This window comes from Periplaneta americana, chromosome 2 (genome assembly GCF_040183065.1).
Source record: "Periplaneta americana isolate PAMFEO1 chromosome 2, P.americana_PAMFEO1_priV1, whole genome shotgun sequence".
In the NCBI taxonomy this organism is placed as follows: Eukaryota; Metazoa; Arthropoda; class Insecta; order Blattodea; family Blattidae; genus Periplaneta; species Periplaneta americana.
In genome coordinates, this window is record NC_091118.1 from 198280572 (window position 1) to 198297410 (window position 16839).

General features: G+C 33.7%; 1 protein-coding gene across 1 annotated transcript in view; it reads left to right on the forward strand.

Annotated features, from left to right (window-relative positions):
- The window catches only part of LOC138695017 (choline/ethanolamine transporter flvcr2a-like), a 74639-nt gene extending 58085 nt beyond the window's left edge, over positions 1-16554 (forward strand). The window contains exons 3-8 of the mRNA XM_069819305.1: positions 184-408; positions 4118-4259; positions 5708-5934; positions 7597-7700; positions 10692-10802; positions 12540-16554. Coding sequence (XP_069675406.1) covers positions 184-408; positions 4118-4259; positions 5708-5934; positions 7597-7700; positions 10692-10802; positions 12540-12858 — 1128 coding nt within the window. The 3' untranslated portion in view covers positions 12859-16554. The remainder of the gene's footprint in view (positions 1-183; positions 409-4117; positions 4260-5707; positions 5935-7596; positions 7701-10691; positions 10803-12539) is intronic.
- Positions 16555-16839: the final 285 nt, after the last annotated feature.

Consider the following 16839-nt stretch of genomic DNA (forward strand, 5'->3'; position numbering starts at 1 on the left):
AAAATATGGTTACTTCGAGGCTTTCAATACTGCAGGTTTATGAAAGCATCACTGCTCTGTTACATACTACAAGATTCCAATGGTCACCGCTAGGAATACTGATTTACAGCATTGTTGCCATTACTTATCGAATGCCCTGATAGTATTACGGGAATCTTTAAATGTCTTACCTTTGTTTTCCAGGGTTTGCGCATAACCTTGCTGTCTGGAGCCATCATCATGGTCACAGGTTCCTGGCTTAAAGTGTTGTCTGCGTCGCCTGACCTCTTTTACCTCGCATTCATTGGTCAGGCACTGGTTGGAACGGCACAGATCTTCATACTGGGAGTGCCAGCACGTCTTGCAGCTGTTTGGTTTGGACCCAAACAAGTGTCCACTGCCTGTTCTTTAGGAGTATTTGGGAACCAGGTGAGAACTACAACATAACAAATATAAACATACATATTATTAACATCAATAACTGAAATTATTTATTTTAAATCTATGTTAACCTCTCCTTTGTGACTAGGTTCAGTAACACTGGATTGCACAAGCCTGTGTGACCTGGACCACATCTGTATTTTAAAATTCGGGTAATAATCATAATATTATTATGGATGTTACGCGTTTTGCCAGTAGTGAAGCTAGGCTTTCTTTCACCCTGAACAAAGATCCAGCTGAGCACTCAGGTCGTCGTCCCCTATGATTGCATTCATAAGCACAAGTAGCCGTAGATTGCTTTGCTGTTGGCATTCCACTTCGTCCAGCACCTGAGCTACTTGATGCATTAGTCTCACAGCACTCAATTTTTATTTTTTTTACAATATGAATGGCTACACATATATACCGATGGATCCACCACAGAAAACCTGACTGGAGCTGGGGTTACATGTACACATTTTTCCTTTTATCATTCTGTTGGCAGAGACACAACAAATTATGATGGTGAAATAGAGGCTATACACATTGCTCTTCGACAATTATTAAATCTTCCCTTAAATAAATATAACAAGACAGTAATTCTTTCAGATTCTAAAGCTGCAATTCAGGGAATATGTTCAAATGCTACAAAGAAGTCAACAAAAATAAGAGAATGCTACAAAATGTTAACACAACTCCAAAAAGTTAATAAGATTGTCCGTCTCCAATGGATTCCAACACACTGTGGAGTCATGGGGAATGAAACCGCAGACACACTTGCAAAGAAAGGCACAACAATAAAACAAAAGCCTAAATTTAATTTCTCATATTCCTCAATAAAACCCTTGATCACTACAAAATTTTCTCATTCATACCTACAAGAAATAGAATCAAATGCTAAAGACAAAAAATGGATTACACTACTTTCCAACCCAGATATAATCCCCCAGAGACCAAGGAAAACAGCAGTTGCAGCCTTCAGACTATTGACAAATCATGACTGTGTAGCAAGTCATCTCTACAGAATAGGTATCTCAGCTTCACCCATATGTGTCCTGTGTAACGATCCAGCAGAAATGAATGAAGACCACTTGAAGACCTGTGAAGCATTAAGATCAGAAGAAACTACAGTTCAAAAGTATTGGAAAGCACGACTGCTAATGGCTTCATTGCCAGATGCAAGGCACTAGACAACAACAACAACAACAACAACAACAACAACAACAACAACAACAACAACAGCAACAGCAACAGCAACAGCAACAGCAACAACAACAACAACAACAACAACAACATGATTTAGCATTTCTTGTATATCGTAAAGTTGATCTATAAAATTCGTTATATAAGCTACAAATTGTCCCACACAAATGCAGCATGCAAATTAACATTAAGATATTTAAAAAATTTATCCTTTTTTGCGGAAAATTTTCTATTTAAATCAAACTTGATTATAATATTATATTAGAAATGTAAAGCCTAGTCACATATTTTGAGTATGTGCTACCACTTTGTGAGGAAGTACATCTATTGCAAAAATTTCCAACATTCAATAGAACAATGGGCATAACCAATAATTTCGTGACCTCTTGCATAAAAACATACAAGAATATCTCAGTGTAATTCTTTAACTACTCTGTTATGGAAGTGAAGCTTCGACGACGATAATAAGCGGTGATGACAGATTAACATCCTGTAAATTAAATTTTTGAAAACAACAGATTGCAAAATAGAGTAAATCTTAAAGAGAAATTAAGACATGCAGGAACTCAACTTTATTTTGTTTTGGAATATATTTGTTATTATCAATTATATTGGAGATCATCCCCAACGTCCACACCTGTGGAGTAATGGTCACCGCATCTGGCCATGAAACCAGGTGGCCCGGGTTCAATTCCCGGTCGGGGAAAGTTACCTGGTTGAGGTTTTTTCCGGGGTTTTCCCTCAACCCAATACGAGCAAATGCTGGGTAACTTTCGGTGCTGGACCCCGGACTCATTTCACCGGCATTATCAGCTTCATTTCATTCAGACGCTAAATAACCTAGATGTTGATACAGCTGCGTAAAATAACCCAATAAAATAAAATAAATCATCCCCAACGAACGAGCTCCAGCAGAATCCTCAAAGTAATACTATCAATCACAATGGGAAAGGTCGTGCATTGAGTCTAGGGATTAAAAATTCTTCAGTAACTTTGTAGCAGGCACTGAAGGATAAGAAAGAAGAAATTTCTTTCCTTTCCAAGACTATGTGCATATTTTTTCTTTGTAATGATCCTATATCTAAATAACTACAGGAATGTGACATCAGTAGTTATTTGTCCCAGTAATACTCCAGTCTTATAGTTCTCATCTCTCAGTAACTCTGAAAAGTTAGTCAATTCGAAATAAGTTTATTTTTTAAATTTATTCATAGAAATATGCAATGTATTTACTATTTTTTTATTAAGAGAGATAGTTTTCTTTAAGAACAAAATAAACTGTTTTCAAGAAGCACCATGTCAGTACATAATAAATGTAAAGTATTTGATTATTGGTACTAATTCTGATGCACCAACGATAAAATATATAAGCCTAATGTTCCCAGTTCTTATCTAATTTATTCTAAAATATGGTAACTTTTCCCTTCTATACTTTTTATCTATGAAATTCATAATGTCTCAAAATAACGAAAAAAAAAAAATTTAACATCTTCATATTTTTTAAATATTTTGCATGACTGCATCTGTAACAAGTTGAGATATTTAAAATAAATTAAACCACCAGTAATTATAATAATTACATGTATCAAATCATACAGTGACTGTAAGACATCTAAATAGTACATTATGCAACGAGCCTATAATGGTAGTAATTAAGACGCGAGTATGTTTGTTTATGAAACTCGCTTGCGCTCGTTTCATAATTTTCATACGAGCGTCTTAATTACCATTATAGGCAAGTTTCATACGACTTTTTATGCTCGACTATATTTCTAACTTGAAATTATTCATAAGTATTCATGTTATGGTTATGTAAGTGAAGAGCGGAACTGACCTGAATTGTGAGATGTGCGCAGACGCGAAAGTATTGATTTTTTCCGAGGAATGAATATGTCATTGACCTTGATATAATCTAGAGAATAACATGAACATTAGGCTTGATATAACCTTGAAATTGATTTAGACATTGAAAAACGAGATGACAAATTGAATTTATTTGAATATTATTTACAATTAACGCTAATTATTATAGTAACAGAACATAACCTTCTACGACAGTATTGGATTTCCAGCCTCCGTGACTTTTCGCTAATTGTTTTTCGATTGCATATCTGAGAATAATTGATACTTGCGGTTTCATAATGGTACAATGGTGATTTCTCATTGGCTGAACAACTGAACCATAATGAATAGGTGTACTATAATGAGGTGCATTAAAGGGCTACTACTAGGTGTATAATTACTACATTTCGGCATGGTCGAGCATAAAACTAATTATAATACGAAATGCTTGACATTCTTGGTACCGGCATCTTTTGTAGTGTAGAATGTAGACTTTTGGCATTAAATTGTAAATTTAGCATTTTTACAGATATTATACTGTCCTTGTTCTAGTTAGTGTTGCCTAAATATTATTACTTGTGTATATATGGTAAATGCTTGGGCTACTTCTTTTGACGAAGATGGAGGATGAGAATTGTAGAATTCTGTAACAAGATATTCTGGGACTCTTTAGGTTGGTATTGCACTTGGTTTCCTGATACCACCTGCAGTAGTAGGGAATCACGAAGACCTTGAAGTTATAGGACGTGAACTCAAGCACCTCTACTATGGCATGGCTATTGGCCCAACCATTGTACTCTGCCTTGTCATATTCTGTAAGTATATCACACATACCTGATTATTGTTGGAAGCTGTTGAACTTTCAGAATAGTGTACTTTTTTTTTCGCGAAAAATTTCGAATATGTACGTACGTATATTTATTTAATTAGAGGAAAAGATGCATCCATATAACAATATGTGTGTGTACTTGTTGCTCATAGATTCATGGATGAGTAATTTCATGATTTCATAGTACGTACCTCAAACCAAATTCTCAACTATATTCAGATAAATGGTTCGATTTCTAATAATAATCTGTCATTGGATTACAATAAAAGAATTATAATTAAGTTTTCAACTCCATATTGTCATAATATTCTCTGCACTTTTCCACTTTTAGTTTAAATGGAAAATATTTTGGTCAGCGATTTACTACAAAATTTCTTAGCCTAAAATGAATAATTTAAACTGGAAAAACTATACAGATCACATCATTTTGAAATATTGAACTCAGGATATTATGCTATTCATGTAATGTCTTCTATATTTTGAAGTAATCAAATTAATTTTAAGTTATTTTCTGTCAATAATAAAATATGGTCTAACTGAGCTACCGGTACTCGACAGGAAGAAAAAAAAAAGGTACTTATATTGCTGCAAAAATAATTAGAATTATAGAGTACCTACTTAAAGAGTATTCTTGCAGAATTTTTTTTATTTCAATATTGCTAAATGAATACATAATTTCGGTAACTGTCAACACTTCTAGTTCAGCAGAAATACAAATGAGTACCGGTACATTGTCAATATAAACCATAAAATAGCTGTATAATATGATGATTTGTGGGAATTTTAACATATTTTAAAGTAAAAGTTAATTATTCTGGCAAAAATGTGTCAATTCATATTCATATTTTTTATTTGTCTAAAAGTACAATGGTAGAAGGGGCCTTGTTAAGCTATTAATGCAAAAAATACAGCAATTCTGTAGTCAAGTTTTAATTTTATGTTTGAATTGTCTTTCATTTCGTGCCGTTATATTTGCAGGTATCTTATTGTGTACTTTTTTGCAGTAATTACATAACTAGATTATGCTTTTTGTAAGCCTGAAAAATGATAAGTTGAACTGTCCTACCAGAAAAAATTAAAGACTCTGTTGTAATAAAATCCATTTAATTTGTCTATAAACATGTTCTTTGTCCTTAAGTTTATTCCATCACAGAAATTCATACAACTTGTTGCATAATGCATGAAACATAAATAAATTACGTTCTTTATGATTGCAATAATATTATTGTTGTATGTAAATAAAGAGAAATTCATGCCAGCAGGAGCTGAAGAATTTCTATTTATCCGATTCTTCTTGAGTTAAATGAAATTTGTATAGATTATCAATGTATTTACGGTAATCGATGTTAATTTATACTCAAACTTCTATGCCTCTAATGTAGTAGAATATGTAACTAATAGTACGTTATGAGACTAAAGCAAGTGATGCTACAGTTTTCCAGAAGGAGCCACCGATGCCACCCAGTTTAGCACAAGCTAGCTTGAGAAGTAAAACTACCAAGACAGAAGCATATGACAATAATCACACATACCTGCAATCACTCAAGTCGCTGATAACCAACAGGAATTTTGCGCTCCTTTTGGTCAGTTATGGAATCAATATTGGGGTATTCTATGTGGTCTCAACTCTGCTGAATCAGATAGTGCTGCTACATTTTGCTGTAAGTTAAAATAAAATAATATGTAATTTAATTTTCTTTAATCATGCATCTTGATAACACACTTTTACTGCAACACTTTATATCACTTAAGAATTTTGTTATACTAATAACTTTCTAATGTTAAAGAAAACTTGAGTGGTAAATTATCCAGTTGACTTGACTAGTTTGTTGAAACTAGTCAACTAAGTACCACCCCACTTAGTTTCTTTTTTTTTTTTAATCGTTCAGAATCAGCAAATTAATTATCTTTATTCTATAAAGCGTTTATTTAGAACTCTACTTCACTTCGATTTAAGAAATCCAGAATTATATTTCTAGTTCTATTATTCTATATTGGTTTCATTTTAGCCAAGAGTTATCTATTACCGTGTGATGACTAATATAATCTCTTATGCATGTTATGTAGGTATAATTTACCATACTCAGATAATACAGTACTGGTACTCCTATACCGGTCCAATGAAATTCATTGCTTCATGATGTTATGTTACCGGTACTTATCAATACTTGTCAATGATAAAGTTAATAATAATAAAAAAGAGGAAAAAATTGAGAAAAGTCTTTTACCATTCTTCGTTTTTAAAGGTTAGGAGACCTCAAGTTCCATGTTTAGCTTTTCTCTCTCCCAACCACCTTTTTTTTTTTATGAAGTCTTACTTGGTTATTTAACGATGTTGTATCAACTACTAGGTTATTTAGCATCGATGAGATTGGCGATAGCGAGAGGGTATTTGGCGAGATGAGGCCGAGGATTCGCCATACATTACCTGGCCTTCATCTTACGGTTGGGAAAAACCTCGGAAAAAAACCCAACCAGGTAATCAGCCCAAGCGGGGATCGAACCCGCGCCCTAATGCAGCTTCAGACCAGCAGGCAAGCGCCTTAACCGACTGAGCCACGCCGGTGGCCCCCTACCACCTATCAAAGACGTCGACAAAGAAGAAATTTTCCTATTGTATTGAAACTGAAATGATTTTTCTTACGTATGTAATATGGATAGTCAGCAATCATTATTCATTATTGAAAATGAAGCTGAGTTATGAAACTGGTGAAATGCCATGAAAAGGATCTAAAATTTAATTCAGAATTAGGTAGGCCTAATATTAGTGTAATATTAGTATTTCTCTACCATATTCATTATTAATGTTTATTAACATTTATATATAATAGTTAAATAATTTATAACGATTCTTGTTTAGGTTTAGAAATAGATGTAAAAACACATGCATTAGTAGTACGTTTAATTATTATTATTATTATTAGGCCCTATTATTATTATTATTATTATTATTATTATTATTATTATTACTGTTATTGTCTATATAAAGGTTAATTTTTGATTCTACAGAATTATCTGTTATGGTTACCATTGGTTATTATTATTATTATTATTATTATTATTATTATTATTATTATTATTACTACTACTGGTAAATCATGTTTGTATTATTAATTAATTTACGCCTTCATATTATGTGATGTGTTCAATATTAATGTAAATTGATTCTCAAGATGAAAATAAAAAAATATTCATCTTTCATGTATTTAATTCATAAAAATGCAATTGTTTCAGTTTGATTTTATGAGCCTGCAGTGAATACAAAGAATTGAGATAGAGAAGGTCAGAGAATTTTTGTTCTGGATGTTTATTCTGACTTTCAGGATGCTGAGGAAGATGCTGGAAGAATTGGGTTAACCATCGTGGTAGCTGGAGTGGTGGGGTCTGTTACTGGTGGCGTTGTTCTTGACAAGACACATAAGTTCAAGTGAGTCATAACGAACAAATGTGTTCAGAAGTTGAACTATGGACGAATAATTAAAAAAAAAAAAAAAAAAAAAAAACTGAGATACAGTATTAAAAAAGTTGTGTGCCCTGATCAAAAACATATAGACGGACAATGTTCACCTTCACTTATTTAGTCGACCTGGTTGGCAAGTTGGTATAGCGCTGGCCTTCTATGCCCAAGGTTGCGGGTTCGATCCCGGGCCAGGTCGATGGCATTTAAGTGTGCTTAAATGTGACAGGCTCATGTCAGTAGATTTACTGGCATGTAAAAGAACTCCTGCGGGACAAAATTCCGGCACATCCGGTGACGCTGATATAACCTCTGCAGTTGCGAGCGTCGTTAAATAAAACATAACATTTTCACTTCTTTATACCAAAATGCAAGTGGTACCAGTATAATAAATCTTATTTGGAATGTTGAAACTAATGTTTCTGTTATAGTTATTTGAATTACCCTAATGTGTCTATAGTCATGCTAATGACTAGTTATGTACGGTAAAAGGTATAGTTCTTAAACTTAGGACATAAGCATTAACAATTGATAATGTGTAACATGTACCGGTACAGTATGTATGTTTTGATGGCACTAAACCTGCTTTCAATATGTACACAGATATAGAAGTATCCCCATTCTACACACATAATGAAAGCTGGGGAGTCAGGTAAAGCTTCCTGCTTTCATGAACTGGGCACCAGAATGTCATGTGCTCAGCATATTCTCCAACTGTATTTTTACCCCTGAGAAAGACCCAGTTTAAATATCTATCTGATATTGGAGTGATTGGATACGTATTACTCTGTGAAAAGATTTATTACATCTACATACTTAGACTTCAACAAACAAAATTTGATAACACAATCACAAGGGAAAAAATGGAACTCTCTGCATCATAATCCACAGTTAATTCCCGATTTACCACGAAAATCGTCTGTAGCTGCATTTAGATTGGCAACAGGCCATGATTGTTTGGCCAAACACCTGCATAGAATTGGAATATATCAGTCCCCTAACTGCCCATTGTGCAACTCAAACCAAGAAATGGATTCGGAACACCTCAAAATCTGTGCTTCAGTGGCTGACCATGATAATATCTTTGAAAAATATTGGAGTGCAGGAGGTCAAATGATTTTATTGTCAAATGCCTGGCATGAGAAAACAACAACATATCTGATAGGAGACTGAGTGGATCTCAGGGCCATGCTAGGGAAGAATAGTTTAAAGTTATTTAACACAGCTTTCGAAATACAGTAGACTGTCTTTGTTCTTAAGAGTGTTTCTTTTTTTCTTTTTAAATTTTTATATAAACTTATTCTTGATTTATTCCATAGAATAAAGTATGGTGATGCAATTAACAACAATCTATTGAGATGCGCGTTAAATCAAAATGTGCTGTTATACAGTTCAGTGTAAAATTTATTTTATTATTATTATTATTATTATTATTATTATTATTATTATTATTACTACTTCTACTACTACTACTAGTATTATTACTATTATTATTGTTATTGTTTTAACTATGCCACTGGGTTGTTTTAGTTTACAAATCAAATACTGATAATAAATTTATTATAGTTTTCAATTTTATGGCCTGTAATTTATTAATACTCTTCATTTGCTAAATTTTTAATCGGCATGTAAGGGAAATAATTTCTATACATCTTGATTACACAACTTTTAACACTGTATTACTTCGGAATATGTATAAGAACTTTCTTGTGTTAAATATTATTAACGTACCTTGTTAACATGTTTCGACCTATTTTCGGTCATCTTCGGAACTGGTCGTTGTTGGTCTTGGCGCCTCTTGTTTCCTGTGTGAGTGTGTTCGAAGTGTAGAGTCAAAGAGTGTATGTGTTTTGAAATTGAGTTGTGTGTTGAGAAACAAACAAATACAACCACACAGGCGTATACAAACTCAAATGTAACACCTGCAACAACTTCTACATAGGACAAACAGGCAGATCATTTCAAACACGTTACAAAGAACACATCACAGCCATAACAAAATTACAAAACACCTCCACATATGCAAAACACATCACAAATCCCAACCACACCTACAGAGACATCAACACAGACATGGAAATACTACATATCCAACCAAAAAGCCAGAAACTCAACACACTAGAACAATATGAAATATACAGACACACGAAAACACACTCCAACGACATTCTCAACACACAACTCATTTTCAAAACACATACACTCTTTGACTCTACACTACGAACGCACCCACACAGGAAACAAGAGGTGCCATGACCAACAACGACCAGTTCCGAAGATGACCGAAAATAGGTCAAAACATGTTAACAAGGTACGTTAATAATATTTAACACAAGAAAGTTCTTATCATACATATTCCGAAATAATTTCTGCAGTGCTCGGGAAAAGTGACATAAGTCAGTTTCCACAAACCTTTTTTTGATAATTTATTGACAACTTACACTGGTTTATATCGATTTGATTTTTTTCTGTATGAATTATTGTAATGGAAGGAATACTTATGTATTTTTTTCCAAGCGAGCAGATGTTCCGTAAGTTGTCAATAAATTATCAAAAAAAGTTTGTGGAAACTGACTTGTGTCACTTTTCCCAAGCACTGCAGATTTATGAAGCAGAATAATAGAAATATTGATCAGAAATAGAAAAGCATTGTTAATTATCTGTATAAAGCACCAGTATGATTTAAATTACCTAGTCACAAATAAAACAGCAATTAAAATACATTTGTATCATCATCAACATCATCATCATCGTCGTCGTCATCATTATGCTGCTATTTAATATGAATAAAAGAATCTAAATTGTAGACTTTCAACTGTCTCACCACTAGGATTCTCATTCTTCTAGGATATATAAAGGTTTTATTACATTACAACTTATTTTCGATTGAAAATAATGATGCATTTTTAATTTGTTGTCATGAAGCCAACCATGCGATTATTCTCTCTTCTAATGTTCCAGGGAGTGTACACTCGTAGTTTACTTCATGGCCCTGGCTGGTATGTTGGCTTTCACATTTACACTCACTCTTGGACACATCTGGATTATTTATTTAACTGGCGGATTTCTTGGGTAAGTTAAAATAAAATAATGATATTATTATTATTATTATTGTTATTATTATTATTATTATTATTATTATTATTATTATTATTATTATTATTATTATTATTATTATTATTATTATTATTATTATTATTATTATTATGAGAATATTGTACGAAATGGAAATATAAAAATTGGAAATTTATCTTTTGAAGAGGTGGAGAAGTTCAAATATCTTGGAGCAACAGTAACAAATATAAGTGATACTCAGGAGGAAATTAAACACAGAATAAATATAGGAAATGCCTGTTATTATTCGGCTGAGAAGTTTTATCATCCAGTCTGCTGTCAAAAAATCTGAAAGTTAGAATTTATAAAACAGTTATATTACCGGTTGTTCTTTATGGTTGTGAAACTTGGACTCTCACTTTGAAAGGGGAACATAGGTTAAGGGTGTTTGAGAATAAGGTGCTTAGGAAAATATTTGGGACTAAGAGGGATGAAGTTACAGGAGAATGGAGAAAGTTACACAACACAGAACTGCACGAATTGTATTCTTCACCTGACATAATTAGGAACATTAAATTCAGACGTTTGAGATGGGCAGGTCATGTAGCACGAATGGGTGAATCCAGAAATGCATATAGAGTGTTATTTGGGAGGCCGGGGTGAAAAAGACCTTTAGGAAGGCCGAGACGTAGATGGGAAGATAATATTAAAATGGATTTGAGGGAGGTGGGATATGTTGATAGAGAATGGATTAATCTTGCTCAGGATAGGGACCAATGGCGGGCTTATGTGAGGGCGGCAATGAACCTCCGGGTTCCTTAAAAGCCAGTAAGGAAGTAAGTATTATTATTATTATTATTATTATTATTATTATTATTATTATTATTATTATTATTATTATTATTGCTGCTATCTTTGCTACTGCCATGGTTGCCGACTTTGGGGGTAAGGCATTTCGTTATCGCTACAAGGATCAACAAAAATGAACAAAGCAGAAAAAGAGGAAAATTAGTGCATGAGGACCGTTTGGGTTAAGCTGTTTCCATGAAAATTCAGATGATGTTATTTTCTGTAAAATATGTAAGGAAATTCTTGAGAAATAGTACCTACGCATGTTGAATACAAACATACAAGCGTATGCAAACTCACATGCAATAGTTGCGACAGTTTCTACATTGGACAGACAGGCAGATCATTCCAAACTCGATACAAAGAACACATTAAAGCAATAACCAGAGGACACAATACATCTACATATGCCGAACACATAACTAATGCTAACCACACATAAAATAACATAAATACAGACATGGAAATCCTACACATACAACCCAAAAACCAAAAACTCAACACACTAGAACAATACGAAATATACAGACACACTAAAACACACCCTAATCAAATTCTCAACACACAGATCAATTTCAGAACACACACACTATTTGACACAACTCTTCATCACACGAACGCACCCACACAACAGGCAGCGAAGTTGAGATAGCGCCGAGATCTAGTAGGGTCTGAGGATAGTGTCAAGTAACACCGAAAGAGCTGTAAGCCACACATGCTTACATAATTAACACGAGTAAGATCGCCATTTAATCAATTATTAATAGCACCTTCATTAAATTTTCTCGGATTTTTTAGCAGGGTCCTGCTCTCCCAACATTCCGAAGCAGTCGGCACCTATGGCTGCTGCTATTGTATTTAATTTGTAAGTTTGTCAATAAAATGCCATATGATTTTCTTTTACAGATTTTTCATGACAGGATATCTCGGAATTGGTTATGAGTTTGCAGCTGAGCTCACGTATCCTATTGCAGAAGGGACATCTTCTGGTTTACTTAATGCTTCCAGTGAGGTTTTTGGTGTTATCTTCACTTTGGTTGGTGGAGAAATCCTTGACGCATATGGAGACATCGTTACCAACTGCACTCTCACAGCGCTGCTATTAGCTGGTTTGGCTATGACGTTGTTCATACAAGGAAAAGATCTCAAGCGTCAGGCAGCAGCTGCATTAAGACGTTCTCATACCCATCTCGAACAGGAGGATATGATGACGACTCAGACGTGACGTTGTTCTACTGTGATAAACTTAGAACTATTAGGAAATTTAGCTTTTTTCTTCTTTAATGCTCATGCTGCAGAAGTTACAGCAATCAGAAGTGGAATTACGAGAGTGATGAAGAGAGTATGTCCATTTAATCCAATGAGAGTTTGTGAATGTGTACAATGCAGACATAGAGAGTGAACGAAACTTCACTACACCCCAACGCCGCAATTTTCCTTTTAGTGGGCGCGCCAACACAAGAAAAGTACAACCTCACGTGATTTTAGTTCACTTTGTGCATTCAGGTGAACAGAAAACACGCGAAGTCTATGTGTTTCTTGTTTTGGTGCATCCACTGATAGAAAAATTGCCACATATTTATAGAGTGAACGTTTCTTTTTCCGTCCCTCTGTTTAGAATACACATACAATATAAGGAAATGTTCATGGACACTAAAAATAATGATAGTATGGGCATCACAAGATTAGATCAAGAAGACAAAGATATTAAGAGTCCCATCTTTTGTGTCTGTTTTCAATGATAATTACAGTACTGAAACGTCATATTTATGCTGTTATGTTATCACTTTTTTGCTACTTACTATTTCTAATACTATATTTCTGTGGCCGGGAGAAAAAAGGTCTTAAGTCAATTTTTTGTGAAAATAAGATTTTTATATATTCTGAAAGCAGAAACAATTCTCTACAATCTGGTAAAACGGTTAAAGTCAAATAAGACTCCTGACTGGATTTATAGAGCGTTACCAAATGTCCTAAGTATTTCTTGAATCAAGCACACACAGAATAAAGGACTTAAGAATATTTAATACTTTATTACTTATAAACACCACATGTTTACTTTCCATGCTTTCCTATTAAAAAGATCTAACTTGTATTTTAGCCATTTTATCACATACTGATGTCCTTTCCTTTTAAAACTTTAAGCACCAGGTAAACAGTCCTAATTGTTTTAAGACCCATTTTGCAATCCTAATAATTTACATTTCTCATTTATTTTGACATGAAAAAGGTCTTATGTTTAAACAATCCCTTCTACTCAGTAGTCTTAAAAAGGCTTAAGTGAAACTATTTTTGTAAATAATCAAGAAAATTGTTAAATTAGCAATATTACCTATTTTAGAAGAAATATAAACAAATAATATCCAGGAAAAATCTTTTAATTTAAAAAACTCTATAACTGAGACCAATTTCAATCTTTCTATTGCACTCCTGAAAAGTATAAAATTTTTACTTAAGAACTTTTTCCTCCCAGCCACAGATTTAGTCTTTGAAAATGAATTTCATTAGCTGTTGTTTCGCCACCTCTTTCTAATATAAAATTGAAAAGTTCTTCCCTCAATGTAATATCGAGAAAGAATACAATTATAATTATGTTGTTAATATACGGATTGTACTCATCTGTACAGAATGTTATATAAGAATATTTCATACTATAGCACAATACACAGTTGAAGGCCGAGTTTCTCACTTTCCTTACGAAAAATCATGAAAGATGCCAAAGAAGTATGGTGCTACAATGTTTCCACTGTAACTTGCAAGTAACTTTTAATAGCTCCTATAAGATCTAACAAAGAAGTGAGCTCATATTTCTACTAATGAAGAACATCCTCTGATTTATGTACAGAATATAAAGAAATAGTCATGTTAGTGAATTCTTCTTAACCCTCAACTGGTATCGCTTTTTAAGTGTACATTACGATATCAAGCAATATGGGTCTATATTGACCCATAGAGTCGACCTGGTTGGCGAGTTGGTATAGTGCTAGCCTCCCATGCCCAAGGTTGCGGGTTCGATCCCAGGCTAGGTCGATGGCATTTAAGTGTGCTTAAATGCGACAGACTCATGTCAGTAGATTTACTGGCATGTAAAAGAACTCCGGCGGGACAAAATTCCAGCACATCCGGCGACGCTGATATAACCTCTGCAGTTGCGAGCGTCGTTAAATAAAACATAACTTTAACTTTAACTTTGACCCATAGATACCAGTTGAGGGTTAAAGAAAATGATTTCCCTGAAGGAAAATTTCCATGTACGGTATAATAAATCATATTTATTCCACTGCTGTGTCTTAGAGAGCACTGTATGTATATAAATATTTGTAAAAGTTCGTTTATTAGTTTATGCACATTCATAGATATTCAGCACTCAAGATATTTCTTTTTTCATACAATATTAGTACAGTAAAACTTCACTTCATACAAGGCAGAAATATTCATGAAGTGTTGTTGAGTGTCATAAATTCACCTACAGAATAGAAGGCGTGAGAAATTAGGTATTACACGACCGAGGCCAGTGGAGTCATGCCACCTGCAGCGCCGCTTGTACTGCTCGTATATGTCATTGCTATAATTCACATTATGCCCACAACTCCACTCGCCACGGTCGAGTAATACTTCTTTAATTCGGTCCTAAATAATCTTATGTTTTGAGTTTGATTTTCTTATATTCATAGGGAGGCTATTAAAAATTTTTACGCTCTCCTTTTTGATAGCACAATAGACTTATTGATGTAGTATGAAAGTCCATTTTTGACGCGTATTTATGCTATGAACTGTTGAATTAGTTACCAAGTTTTAACGATTACATACGAGAAAGTTTATTAATGAAAAAATACACTGACAAGCCAAATGTATTTTACATCTTGATTACACAACTTTTAACACTGTATCACTTCGGAATATGTATTATATGACTTTCTTGTGTTAAATACTATCGTACCTGGTTTACATGTTTCGACCTTTTATGGGTCATCTTCAGAACTGGTCGTTGTGTGTGTTCTGAAATACAACTCAATTTCAGAACACACACACACTCTTTGACTCTACATTACACCACACGAACACACCCTCACAGGAAACAAAACAAGAAGCGCCAAGACCAACAACGACCAGTTCTGAGGATGACCCATAAAAAGTCGAAACATGTAAATGAGGCACGATAGTATTTAAGACAAGAAAGTCATATAATACATATTCCAAATGTATTATTTGTAGTTCTTTGAAAATGGTCCTATACGATTCCCTAGATTTGTCACCTACTATTCTAATTACTCTTTTTTGTAGCAGGAATATATTCTTACAATCTGTAGAATTTCCCCAGAATATTATTCCAAAACTCATTACCAAGTGGAAGTATGCAAAGTATATTGTTTTTAAGGTATTGATATTTACTATCTCTTGCATAGATCTAATAGCAAAACATGCTGAATTTAGTTTGTGGGTAATTTCTTTAATATGATTTTTCCAATTTAACTGATCTTTCCAATGGTATCTAGAAGTAAAGAATTATTGCCGTTATTTGTGATACGGTGTATACATAGAGAAGAAATCAAGGACAGAAGTACTTAACTGTAGTATTGTAAATATTGACAAGGGACGTAACAGGTATTGTGTGCGTTACTTTTCCTTCTTAGTGTGATATGGAAGAGATGTGAATTTGTAGTGGAGTATGATTACACATAGTATTCAAATACATTTTCCTAGTAATTTTTGTAACATTTGTATTTTTTACTGCATGCTACGTGTGACTTCCTCGAATATTTTGTGTTAAGTTGAATAATGGATGACAATATGTATATCTTTTTCTGTTTACTCTCTTGCCATTTATTCTTTCTTAGGAAGTGAACAACATTTATATAGTTGTATAATAATGTAATAGTTTAGAACCCGTGGTATATTAAATACAGTCATATAAGTCCAATTATGTTACATATTAAATTCTTCTCCGATTAGAGTCTCTCTATTTGAATGGTGAAAACCCAAACTCACATTTTTATTTGGTTCAAAAACTGTTTACAATATTTTTTATATTTTTTGACCACATGACAATATCTACCAACCATGGTGGCTCTCTGCTAGCTAAGAAGATGCCAATATAGCCAAAGGTATTTTCTAAACTCCAAACGCTCTATTGCATGCCATCTATGCCTATCTATCTATCTATTTGTCCAGGGGATTTTATTCTAGGTTAGCCTACTAGAAGAAT